General features: G+C 37.9%; 1 protein-coding gene across 1 annotated transcript in view; it reads right to left on the minus strand.

The window, feature by feature from the left end:
- Window positions 1-5,379: 5,379 nt before the first annotated feature.
- Window positions 5,380-12,892, minus strand: part of TEK (TEK tyrosine kinase, endothelial) — a 39,442-nt gene continuing 31,929 nt past the window's right edge. Inside the window, exons 14-23 of the mRNA XM_010578127.1 lie at window positions 12,687-12,844; window positions 11,220-11,430; window positions 10,150-10,260; window positions 9,607-9,797; window positions 9,111-9,224; window positions 8,172-8,242; window positions 7,529-7,569; window positions 6,305-6,401; window positions 5,730-5,829; window positions 5,380-5,618 (exon numbers count right to left, since the gene is read on the minus strand). Of these exons, the coding sequence (XP_010576429.1) occupies window positions 5,544-5,618; window positions 5,730-5,829; window positions 6,305-6,401; window positions 7,529-7,569; window positions 8,172-8,242; window positions 9,111-9,224; window positions 9,607-9,797; window positions 10,150-10,260; window positions 11,220-11,430; window positions 12,687-12,844 (1,169 nt within the window). The 3' untranslated portion in view covers window positions 5,380-5,543. The remainder of the gene's footprint in view (window positions 5,619-5,729; window positions 5,830-6,304; window positions 6,402-7,528; window positions 7,570-8,171; window positions 8,243-9,110; window positions 9,225-9,606; window positions 9,798-10,149; window positions 10,261-11,219; window positions 11,431-12,686; window positions 12,845-12,892) is intronic.

Raw genomic sequence — 12,892 nt, forward strand, 5'->3', positions numbered from 1 at the left:
TTCTGGTTACAATTTTTGTTTCCACCTTGTTCAGCCTCTGAAATAAACTTAATCACACAGCAGAAATTTAAGATTACTGTTTTCTTTTTTCGTTTCACTTCCTTCTTCTGTCTACCTCCCCATGTGCTTTCAGAGAGAGAGAAAACAGTCACGTTTAATGTACTGACTGACACAAAAAGGCATAACGGTGGAAATGTGTCCTCTTTTGGAGCAGAATCAGCTGGTCTCTTTTTAAAGAAGTTGAGCCTTTCAACTGTAAAAACAATAAGCTTTGAGTTATAAGAGTTCCTAAAAAGCAGAGTACAAGAAGTAAATGTGTTTACTGCTTCAGCTAAAATTGGACTATACTCTGGGTTATAATTACCTGTCTCCCACTTAAGACAGGATTCAGCATCTGCTACCCTCAGAAAGGAGGATTTTGAAGTCTGTTGCCACTTATTTTTGTGTGAAGGGAACAGAAGGAAATGAAAATGTAAGAATGGACCATGTTTTTTGTTCAACACTAGCTCTAAGTTGAAGTTATGCTTTGCACTGATTAGTCAAAGAAAGCTGAGAGGGGTGAGGAAAAAATGGTCTTGACTGAGGGCCCTATAAGAATAGACCAGTAGTGTAAAGATCTCAGACATGCCCTGAAGAATGAGTACACTGCATGACTAAATCTGTATTGAAGGTTAAAAATCGCTGCTAAAAATCACTTCTTGCACATTAAAGTAGTTGGGGGATGTGTCCTGTCCTGTAAGACACTGACAGGCAATAGCTGTGGTTAGAAATAGCATTGTGTATTGTCCTATATCTGCTGCTCAGAATGTCAAAAAAAAAAAAAAAGACTTCTGATTTTTCCTTCACCCAAGAATAGGTGATGCTTCTTTCTATATTAATTGAACAGTCCTTTATACAGGCCCTACTACAGCTTAGAGAAGGGGCTTTGGCCTGTTCTTTACAAAGGGGAGAGACTTGCTCAGGGATCGTCCCAGCTTTGAAAGTAGGTCTTTTTAGTGAAGGTTGTCTTTATTATTTGGCTTTGAGTAAATCCAAGGAAAGAGATGAATGTCTACTCTGTAGAGCCTGTTTCTACTTGGCAGAGAAAACCTGTGTTAGTCATCCAACAAGCTATTAGCAGTGACCAAGCTGGTACTCTGAGGCTCTGTAAGCCATCCAAGGAACCTCCATCATCTGACTTTTCTTCTCCATAACTTCTTGTAGTTGACTATTGAATTATTAAAACCAAATGGATAAAATACTATGCACAGTAAGTAAAATAAATTTAGATACTAACTTTTTTGTAAAAATAGAGAAGCTAGAGGTAATGAAATTTCACTAAAAATGAAAGGTGGTATGAATATAGGTGCAGTCAATCTTTGGAACAGTGGCTTAACTTGGAGTCATATCTCTGTCATCTTTCTGCTGCTGGCTGCTGTAAGCCTACTTTTCTCATTCCCACATATATTTATGATACAGACTTTACTGCTGCAAAACTTGACCCAGCACCTTCAGGTGCTGGAAACTTAGCTCATGTTTTGGAGATGTGACAGACTGCTGTGGTCTGATTGGACCTTTACAGTTTATGGAGGGACTTGCTAAAACTATTGGCTCCTACTGTAGGAATATCACCATCTGTGTCATATACTATACTGTGCTATTAAGTGAATATGTGAAAGAGCTCTGAAATAGTACAAGGTAACATTACACTAGGTTTGCTTGATTTGAGAATTTTGACTTACAGCCTGGAACAGTTTGGCTTTGTTTCAGCTGTTGTTTAATCAGTGTTCCCCTGTGTCCAACCAGGTGCCTTGCACATGGGAATGGTTGATCAGTATGTGACTCGGGGAAAGGCAAAATGGTGTGTTGGGAGCAGGGAATGTTGTGTGCCAGCACAGGGAGGGTATTAGCAGCAAGAGGGAAAACTTGTGTTTGACCACAGCTGAACTACATCCTTGTAATATAATTGCTCTTGCTCTTTAGCTGGGCCTCTGCTTATTTTCTGCATTTCCCATCCCCTGTCTTGCAGAGTTCACAGAATCATAGTATAGCTGGGGTTGGAAGGCATCTCGGGACATCATCTCGTGTAGTCCTCTGCAGTGTCTAGTCAGGTTTTGAATATCTCTAAGGCTGGAGACTCTATAACCTGTTTGGGTAACCTCTTCTATGGCTTGACCACTCTCAATGTCATTTCCTACATTTCTGTTTATGCCCGCTGCTTCTCATCCTGTCACTGGGTACTGCTGAGAAGAGGCTAATTCCATCTGCCATATTTCCTTCCATCAGGTATTTATATGTTTTGATGAGATGTATGTAATAGTCACCATTTTGTATTTTTAGTTTCAGCAAGTGCCTGACCATTGTATTTGGGTAGTGGAGAGGGGCTATGGTTGACTTTTTAAGTTGTGTCAGGTGCTATCTGTACTTCTACAGAGAAGTAAGAATTAAATATCCCTGTCATTTAAGACCAGATGTGTGCTTCCTTTCGGGTTACTGAGTAATGGGAGAAGTGCAGCCATTGAGTGGATTAGACATCCCCAAGGGTAGTTATACCTTACTTTTCAGCAAATCTAATGAGAGTAAAGGTGCTTGTTTGGAGTCTTTGTTACGCCTCCCCTCATGATGGTGTCTAGTGAACCCTGCATTACACTAGCCAGTAATGTGTTCTCAGATCATTTCTTAGCTTTCCTGCCAAGCATGCCGTGTCCTTCTGTAGCTCTTGAATTTTGCTTGGACATATTAAGGACTTTCTGGTTTGTGTGCACTCAGACTGTTGAACAATCAGAGCTGTTGCACTAAATGGAAGTTGAGGATGGTGAGGGAGAATGCCTGGGGGTGAAGTGTGGAGGCTTTGTTTCTGCCTTTTTGTTCTTAAAGGCCCCACTTTCTCTGATCAGGTGTCTGATAATTTCTTTTTTTTAACTATAGATAACACTAGACTGTAAGCAGCCACCTGTCATTCTGCATCACATACTCCTCATAGCATGGCCAATTCCACTCGTCTGAAATGCTTTTCTTTCTCAACCAAATATTTGTACTGAGTATGAGCTTGATAACTCTATGTGAGAGAATATGGGAAAACTAATCCTCTGAGGTCAAAATCAACATGGGCAATAGGTGATGGTACTCTAAGCTTGTGCATAGATGTTGGCAGGTGTAAATAGGTGGAGGTGTATAAAGAATGTTAGGACATGGTATATTTAGAATAATGGTAAACTGTTGGCACTGGTAGCATTATGCTCTTGACAGCAAAGAAACTTGGAAAGGAGGGGACATAGGATCTGAGTATTGTGCTGTGGAAGGACCTGTTAATGGTTAAGCTGAAAACCTTTATGTGCCACCTACTGCCATAAACTGGGCTTTCCAGCACTGAATAACAGTAAAATCCAGCTATTGAACCTGGGATACCCAGTGCATGTTGCAAGTACAGAAGGAATTAGTCTATCTGAGACTCTGACAGAGCTAGTGGATGTTTAAATAGCTGTACTTCTGTGATGTATAGACTGAATAGAGACATCTTAAGCTGTGTATTGGAGTTACTGGTTTTTTACATATTTTTTTAAATGGCAATTTAAAAAAAAATTAAATTTCATTACAGCAGATTATAAAGTTGATGCATGCCACAATGTTAAATGAAGATATGAAGAACATTCATAAGGACACTTAAATGTCCTTCAGCTAATTTACAGTGAGACTTGAGCACTTAAAATGCAGACAGTATTAAGACCTGTTGGGTTGATGAATGACTCTCTGATTCTTTCCTTATGTGGCATATTGGTCCAAGTAAAAGTTTGCCAAAGAAGAAGGGGTTCACATCAAGTAGCAGAATAGTTGGTTGTGTCTGCTTGTTAGAGATGGGTAAGACAATGAGCTGTTTTGGACCTGTGAAAAATTCTGTGCAGAAAGTGGAGCAGTTCCAACAGAAGTTGTTAGCTAGCTTTGCCAGGCAGCCTAGTAAACACCAGGTGGAGGTCCATCCCTGTTCACCTCACTGTCCTGTAGGAACCTGGTTGGACTGCAAAATGCAATACTCATGCTTCAAAAGTGCCTAGCCAAGTAGTCTTTTATGAAAAATATAGTGGAATTTGGTTCTCTTTTCCATTTTGGAGTTGTTCCTTGATCCAGGGAATGTCAGATTGTAGCAACTGTATGTACAGTGCAAGTTCTGCCTATCCCAAGGCCACACAAGTCATCTCAGCACACTTGTTTGTTGATTTATTCCCTTTTAATAAGGTTCTTGGTGCTTCTTCTGTTTGAGTCAGCCTGGTGTATGCCAGTAATTTTACTCTATACTCTGCTGTGATATCCCTGCCTTGTAACAAACCAAATACCCACCTACAAACTAAGTATGGGAAAGAGAAACCTTTTTATCTTTCTCTCTCTGGCATCTTCCTGCAAATCTTGTCGAGTGAACTGATCCACCCACATAGAAAGTCACTATGGTCTGATGGTCAGTTATGAGCTAGTGAGTCGGGGGGGGATGAGGGGAACATGTGCAAAGCATGTGGTTAGCTAATATGTGAAGTTTGTATAGGGTAAGTCCACAGAATCCCATGTGGTGGACTTAATGCCAGAAGCTCAGGCCAATCCTGCCTCTATTTGTCTAATCTAAGGACTAGAAGATCCTTCCAGCAGGCCAAATATAATTGTTTTGAAGCATTTCAGTACAGTATTTTTAAGAGGCCATACGACACTGCAGACTGCATAAGGGATAAAATAAGCAAAAATAAGCAAGCCCTGCTTGTATATAATAGGTTGTAATTTATAGTTATGCAGTGAAATTATCAAATGAAATACAAATTGAATAAGACTCGTGTATATCCAGGCTAATTGTAAAAATGTGTTTTACAATATGTAGTATGTTCCTCTGTCCTATGCTTCATGATAATTGCTGAATGGCTGCCTCTGATAGCATTAAACACTTCAAAATATATGCATGTTTTGCATATAGGCAAACACTGACTGTTAAACTGGACTACGAAGTAGCAATAGCATGCCTTGTATCTTACAAGTGTCAGTAGAATTTTTGAACCGATTATTTCTACTAGCTCACTTTTACATTCAAATAGGAGTTAATAATTAATTATCCTTGGTGAGCATACTGGATTGACATCTGCTTGCAACTCCCATTGTCACATTGAGCTTAGCATTTTTGTTTGAATCACAATGAAATGTCTCAAATACTGCTGTAAGATACCCACTTTGCTATCAGTAGCTCTTAGAAAGTATAAAAAATATCTAAGATCGCAATACCTAATGCATTACAATATGTGTGTATACACTACAGCTACATGACTAGGGAAAAAGAAAACCCTGCATATGAAACAGCAGATTTCATGACTTCAGTCTATTCCTACTCTGAACAGTATATACACTTCTACAGCCTGTGGAGGCAGAGATTACCGTGTGATATACACATACATATTTGTAGTAAACCAGTATTACTATATTATATACAGTTAGAGCTATACACAGTTCTACACAACACATCACATTTTGGGCTCCAGCAGATTGAGTTTTGGTTTTCTTCAATACATCATTGATGAGCGAAGATTCCTCCTGTCTTAAGCAGCTTCTTCAGCGGAGCAATCAATGCCTGCGTAAGTAAACTTCTCATATAGGGTAGTATTCACATAGGTCTGGGAAGGAAATAAATGGAAAGAGTGTGATGCAAGGTGCATTGCCTCAAGAAGCCTAAACTATACTGAAATTATTCATGGCCTAATTCTTTTCTAGGGATTCATTCTTACCTTCCTTTCTTCTAACATCCTGTTCAGTGACACCAGTATCTGAGCAAATGATGGTCTTTCATATGGTTTCTCTCTCCAGCACTGTCTCATTAGATCATACCTTTAAAAAACAAACACCAACATTTCATAGTTTAGATACATAGGTTAAAGCTGCAAATTCATGTTTATTGGAAGATTGTGCACATTCCATTTTTCAAAGGAAAATGGATTTATACATAGCTGGAGTTACATTTTCCACAGCTGGTTACTGTCTGAAAAGAATTTTTTTTTTTCTCTGGAATAATCAAAAAGCTCTCATTGAGCTAAAGCCCAGCCATATTGTGTAAAGCACAGGATATCTGGCAGGAGCAGAGAGCCTGGGAGAGGGTTCATGGCTAATAGCAGTGCATGCTGGGTACAAAAGGACTTAAGTAATTATTTGCAGTTGTGCACCCTTTTTAAAATGTTTTTTTAAAAATGTAGTTTTTATGTTTCTGAAAAAAATGTTTATTAGTTTCTTGTAGACATCATATATTTCCTGCAACAGATGTTGTTACTCTTTCTTTTTTTTTTTTTTTGCTGAGGCAGTTACTTACACTTCATCATCACAGTTGAGAGGCTTTTCCAGTCTGTACCCTTGAGGCAGTTTTTCGTAGAGTTCTGCACATGTCATTCCACAATACGGTGTTCCACCTAAAGCAGAATTTAACCGTTGTCATGAACACAAGGGGTTTTTAATAAGAAAAAATTTAATTGCATAGCAGAAATGAAAAAGACTGACTGACTTAGTAACAGATAAATGAGTCCAACATTAGGGAATATTTTGCAGCTACATTTTTGTTGTTAATGTTTCCATACTGCTTAATGCGCAGTATTGAAGAGAAAAAAAAAAAAAGCAAATATAAACTTTTATCATCTGTGGGACTGGCCTAAATTTCTCTACAACTCTGAGGGCCTGCATCTGATTGTATTTGAACTGGTTTTGCAATACTCTTGATGGCAATAGGCAAGTCATTCCTTCATTAGCATGGTATTAATAAGATCTGGTATGGATTCCTGGAGCTATTACTGTCAAGCTGGTTTTGCCCCCTTTTTGCAGATATTTGATTACTTAAACTCTTGATTTTCTACACTGTGGTGTGTTAGTTCCCATCCATATCTAGCACAAACCTATTTAGTAAGGAAAGATGGGAACAAATTAGAAAGCAAGAGCTTATGATTAGTTCACCATGCAATGTGAACCTCAGTCCATACTCATCTCTTGGCCAGCAGACCATGGGGCACACTCCAAGGCAAATCATTAAAGCTATGTAACACAGTAATTTTGAATGGTTTGAGGCTGTATCATATACATGATGAATAGAGGTGTGTGCAGAAATGAACTCTGAATTTTATTTGAAGATTAATGTTCAAAAACTTTCTTTGAGAATACTTGGAGTAGGAGATGTTTGCTCCTCCCCTGAGTCATTAAAATATAAGTCTTGATTTAAAACTCAGGAAGGCTGAGGAAAAGCCACCTATCAAACCCAAATCGTATTGGATTAGGGCTATATATTATGCATTATGCTGGATTTTATATTTAGATATGGCCTAGGTTTTATAGTGCAATGAAAACATGGTCACTATGGTTTTCTCCTTTAGAATGGTACCTGAATTGAAAATTGCATTTCTAAGCATATTGAAGATAAATAAAATCTAGATGAATGAAACAGGAAAAATTGAAATATGTTGCAAAGCAATAAATTTTTAACAGACCGAGTAAATGGAGCTGGCTTGGCTCAGATTGGTTTATTTGTGCAGTACAAAATTCAGATACTTACCTAAACTAACAATTTCCCATAATAGGACACCGTATGACCATCTGCAACAGAGGGATATTATGGAGTGCAACAAGAACGGAACAAGTTTGCATATTTTAAAATGGTAGATAGTTTTGCTAGTATTCAGAGAATACAGATAAGTGTGATTCATTCTTTTATATTTTTTATTGTTTTGTATAATGATAGGGTTTGTTGAAGCAGAAAGCAGGAGAGAGATCTTTAGCAAAATTAATCTACTGTGAGTCCGTCAACCAGAGTCCTTTACCAGACTGCGAGCTCTCAGCAAATAGTGCTATTACAGAATTGCTTTGCCAAATATCACTTCCAATTTCCTGGCTAAAATACTGAATTCCTCTGGGTCTCCCAAGAATTCATGAGGATTCTGATTTCAAATGAGAAATATAGCTAAAGTAGTGGCCTAAGTCCAATTAGTTTGTGAACACAGAACTTGTTCAGACACTGATGATGAAATAAAAGTAACTTTTTTTTCTGGGTTTTATTTTTGCTTCCATTGCTCACTCATGCTGACACAGCTGCTGAGTTTTTTGAGTTAAGAGTGGATGCCTCATCTTGGCTGTCAAACTTTCCTTGATATTGAAAAATATTTCTTTATTAAAAAACGACCACTTGAAAACATACTTACACATCACTGTTTGTGGTGTAAACACTGTAATTCAAAGATTCAATTGCCATCCATCGCACTGGAAGCCGTCCCTGGAAATTATTTCATGAAAGTTTATTTGTTGGTTGTTGGAATAGCAATATTGCAATTTATACCTCAACAATTGTTGTGTGTGGTACCTTAATGAAAACTGACTTTATGCAAGTAAGCTTTATCAAGTAAATAAACTTATTTAAGTTGTGCATTCACTTCTCAAAGGCACAGTTCATACTAAAGCTAACAGAAAATTTATCCAACCAGCATCAAGAGAAAATGGAAGTAATTCCTGAGTGATGTCTTATAATGCCTCTAACCAATCCTGTTCCCTTGCCCACCCAGTGTTATTCCTGGTCTATGACTACAAGATACTTTTTACACATCTTCCTGTTTCAGCTGTTCCAAAGCATTAGCTCTGGACAGCTGTTTTTTCAGCTCACAGATCCTGACATGCCTTTGGTTACCATCTTGCTAACTTTGGCCTTGTTCAATAGAATTAAACCAGCTTGCCTCAGCTGGATAAATTCTGGTATGAAAATATTTTCATAGCTGTACAGATCCACCCACATGCACATAGCCTTTTCATATGTCAAACATATACTATATGTTTTTTTATAGTACATTTTTACTAAATCTCATAACTAGCTGCAAAACTGGTTATTTTACTGCCATCCATATTCATATAAATAATTTTCAATTACATTGATATTACATTATAAACATGGTATAAAATTGATTTACAAGTAATGTATGTCTATGAATAAACATTATATAAATATTTATACATGTTACTATTTAACATTTAAATAATCAGTACTGTAGTACCCATAAGTCTGCATTTTTGTTCATATGAAAACACAAAGCAAGAAACAAGAAAACAAAAAATGAGGAAAACAGACTAAATGAGTTCGTTTTGATCCTTACCATGGTCTTCTTAACGTAAACTTCTTGGCCTCTTGATAAGCCGAAGTCGGCTATTTTTGCAACATAATTTTCTCCAACCAAGATGTTTCTTGCTGCCAAATCTCGATGAATAAACTAAAATAATAATAAAAAAGACATCATCACAGTATTTATGAGGTTTACATGTATTATTTTAGTACTATATTAAAAATTGCAAATGTTCAGAATACGAACAAAACCCAAAACAAACGGTTTGGTATAGCGCTACCAAGAACATTTTAAACTTTATCGGAAGATGAAAGCAGTTACTTACCACATCTTTAGTAAGTTTTTATGCCTTTTCCTTGATTCCTTGTGAAATAATATTTGATAGGGCTAGGTGAACACAACAAAATAAAACTCCTCCAGTGGGTGCTATAGAAGCTAATATTAAAACCTTATTTTGTTTTCATTAAAAGGCATAGTCCCTGCAAAATGAATTGCTGTGCTTTCAGTGGGTAGATAGTTGAAGACTGACCTGTTTCTGGCTCAAGTAGTCCATCCCTCTAGCCACGTCTGCTGCAAAATGCAGAAGTTGCTGAGAGGAAAGTGTAGATGCAGTACTGTTGGCAATAGCGAATGCTGGGTCTGTCTCTAGCACTCTGCTTTTCCGAAGGAAGTCCAGTAAATTTCCATGTGGGGCGTATTCAATAGCAAGATAAAGATATCCTAATGAAACATCAGATAGTGAGCATATCACAAAGTAAAAGATGATCAATAACAGTATTTGGACACTTACACTGCTTTGAGTGAAAAAGAAATAAACATAAAACAGACTGGAGGGGAAATATCAAACAGCAAAATTCCTAGGTGCAGAGAAGAATTTAGAGCTATTGATGAATATCATTTCTGAAGAATTAATGTGGGCTTGTAGAGCTAAAACCAAGTTTATTTGGCTTTTTAACAAATATTGCAGAAAGACCTGCTTATGAGCTGGTGTTTCTATGGACTGTATGGGCTGTACTGTGGATTTTTTTTTTTAAACTGATTTTTAAAGTATATGTATTCAAGCGTATCTTACCCCGATGTTCACATGCTCCCAACAGATTTATGATATTGGGATGATGACCAAGTTTACAAAGAACTTCAAGTTCTCCAGCAAAGTCTCTGTGATCATCTTTTGAGGCATACTCTGAAAATCAAATAAGCATGCATTTGTGTTTTCCTTTGAACTGAATTTATGACCATATTGTTGTTAATTAGGAGGACTCTGGGCTGCCTGGGGCACTACTGCTTCAGCCCCAATAGAAAGAGAAAGACTCTAAGATACATTATTATCTACTGAAAAAAGTAGGATTTTTCAATCAAAGGAAAAGAGAGAATCTAATGTCTGTAACAGCCATCTGCAGAGAAAGAAAGCATCTTAATATACCATGTCACTTCCCTTATTATTTGAGAATATAAAATATCATAGCAGATCATATGAAGATTAGCTGCCTAAAAAAATTTCCATATGTGTGCTGCTGATTATTTCTGCCTGCGTGCAGACCTTGGCCTTTTTTAAATGATCATCATACTTAAGAATGACTCCCAATTTGCCTGGATAATGATCTAGTGAATCGCAAGAAAATATGTACTTTCTTGCAGTATTCTATCTATTGTAGTTCTCTCTGGAACGTGGTGGTCATGCCCAATGAGTTAAAAAAAAAAAAGAGTGATCCTCATAGTATGTATATACATAGATGCATAGATACAGTTGTCTCTGAATGGCTAAGGTAAAGCAAGATAAGCAAATGCCGTGCCCCAGGCTAGCTCTGTGCTCCTGTCTGTATTAAATGCATCTTATAATGGTTCCTACTTTGCAGGTGAACTCACACATGAAGTTCGTACTGACCTATGAATTGAAAAATACATAATAGTTAATGATATTAACAACTAAAGAGAAATATAAACCAACTTGACCATACAGAAATATAGTCTTTGCCAGGGCAGAAATCTTGGCCTAGTGACAACTGATGCAAGTTCACTAGCAACTTTGAATATTTATTTTATCTTTAGGAGAGGACTACTAAGCATTTCTTATGACAGAGAAACAGTTGCAACAAACAACCAAGAAAAGTCTTTAGTCTCAGAGTCTCTCATCTTTACTACCTTTCATCCTTTTAATTGCAGCATCCATGCGTAAGCCATCTTTCTTAATGCGTGCTTTCAGGACTTGCCCAAAGTTACCTTCCCCAATCACATCTTGAAATTTTATGTCATTCCACTCAAGAACTGGATAAATAGTGGGATCTGGGCTGTTTTTTGCTTTCCTGCTCAGGGTGAGAGTACCTGAGTTAAACTGTACAGCTGGTTCTTCCCTCTGTAACAGAGTTAAGCAAATGACATTAACTGTGATTTCTACTTTACTGAGCAATGCTCTGATTACACTCCCAGAATACATGTGTGCTCACTCATGTACACACACACACAGAGCCTGATCCATCTCTTGCTTATGCAAGAGTGACTACAATAGACAATTACACCTACTTTAGATGCTAACTGCATCAAGCACTTTTGCCCAGATCCACAAAATTAATCATTAATTAATTAATAATAAATTTATGTGTAAGTACTTTTGTAGACCTAGGCCTCCTGAACAGTTTTATTATCATCTTGAAGATGAAGGAGAGGGGCAAAAATTTGGTAAAACTGATCTCAAACCCCATTTTAAGTCTCAGGTTTGAGATTTTTCTCATGTTAGGTTTGACTAAATCCTGTGCTGATGAGGCTCAGTCAGGAAGACTGAGGAAAAAAGGAGCAAGGAAACGAAAGAGAGAGGACATGATCTTCCTCCATACTTGAGAAGACATCACTACTTCAGTTACACATTCCCATGAAATACTTCTGTGGGAAAAGTTTCAGGACAAGGAGCAGGAGCTATTCTGTGTGGCCTGGGGACTGATCATCTTTTTGGATGAGCCCCTGGCCCCCTGTTTATGAAACAACCTATGCAGATGCATATGGAGGAGGTCTTTGACCCAGGTTCATTCTGCTTCACAGGTTGGCCTCTGAAGTGAGAGAACAGCACGAGAAAGCAGAGCAATAAAGAGACTACAGTAGGATACAAATATATACATGTATATATAAAGATATCTCTATGTGATGTTACAATCTTCAGCAATTTCCTCACATCCAGGACTATGATGTTGCCATTGACTGATCCCTGGTGTGCTGTCCCCACGTTGCAAAGCCATGATGGAGCAGTCGCTGATGCTCAAAAACAATGTTAAAAAATATTGTAGTTTTCAAAATCAGGCACAGCTTCGGAGGGGGAAAAGAGGCTCCCCCATTCTGTCTGGCTTGGTACTTGTCATACACAGGTGAGACAAGGCAGAAAAGGGAGAAGGATAAATGTTGTGCAACTTTTTTCAAGCCAGGTTTTCTACCTCAGAGTCTATAACTGTGATTGCTTTAGCTCTGGGGTCACTAGCAGAGAAGCTTTACAACAACAGTACTAACTGCACACATGAAGAGAAGACAGTATTTGGGAAGGCCGAGAAAAAGGAATTGGAAAAACCAGGAAAAGATGGGGCCAAAGTTAATAACCACACTGGCACAGGAAAGCTGGAAACCCACCACCACATTTTGGAAAGCCTGAGCCATTCGGCGCTGGAAGTTGGCTCGCTTTAACTGCAGCATGATGAGAAAGGCCAGGAGAATTGTTACACAGGTCATCCCTGCAGAGCCAAGTATAGCAATAAGCAGCATTTTGCCTCCTTTTGATTCATATGGAGCTGTTGAGGAAGCACATAAAGAGTTCATCATTATTTCCAGCTACTTCT

Source organism: Haliaeetus leucocephalus, unplaced genomic scaffold, assembly GCF_000737465.1.
Source record: "Haliaeetus leucocephalus isolate CR32 unplaced genomic scaffold, Haliaeetus_leucocephalus-4.0 Scaffold605, whole genome shotgun sequence".
Lineage (NCBI taxonomy): Eukaryota > Metazoa > Chordata > Aves > Accipitriformes > Accipitridae > Haliaeetus > Haliaeetus leucocephalus.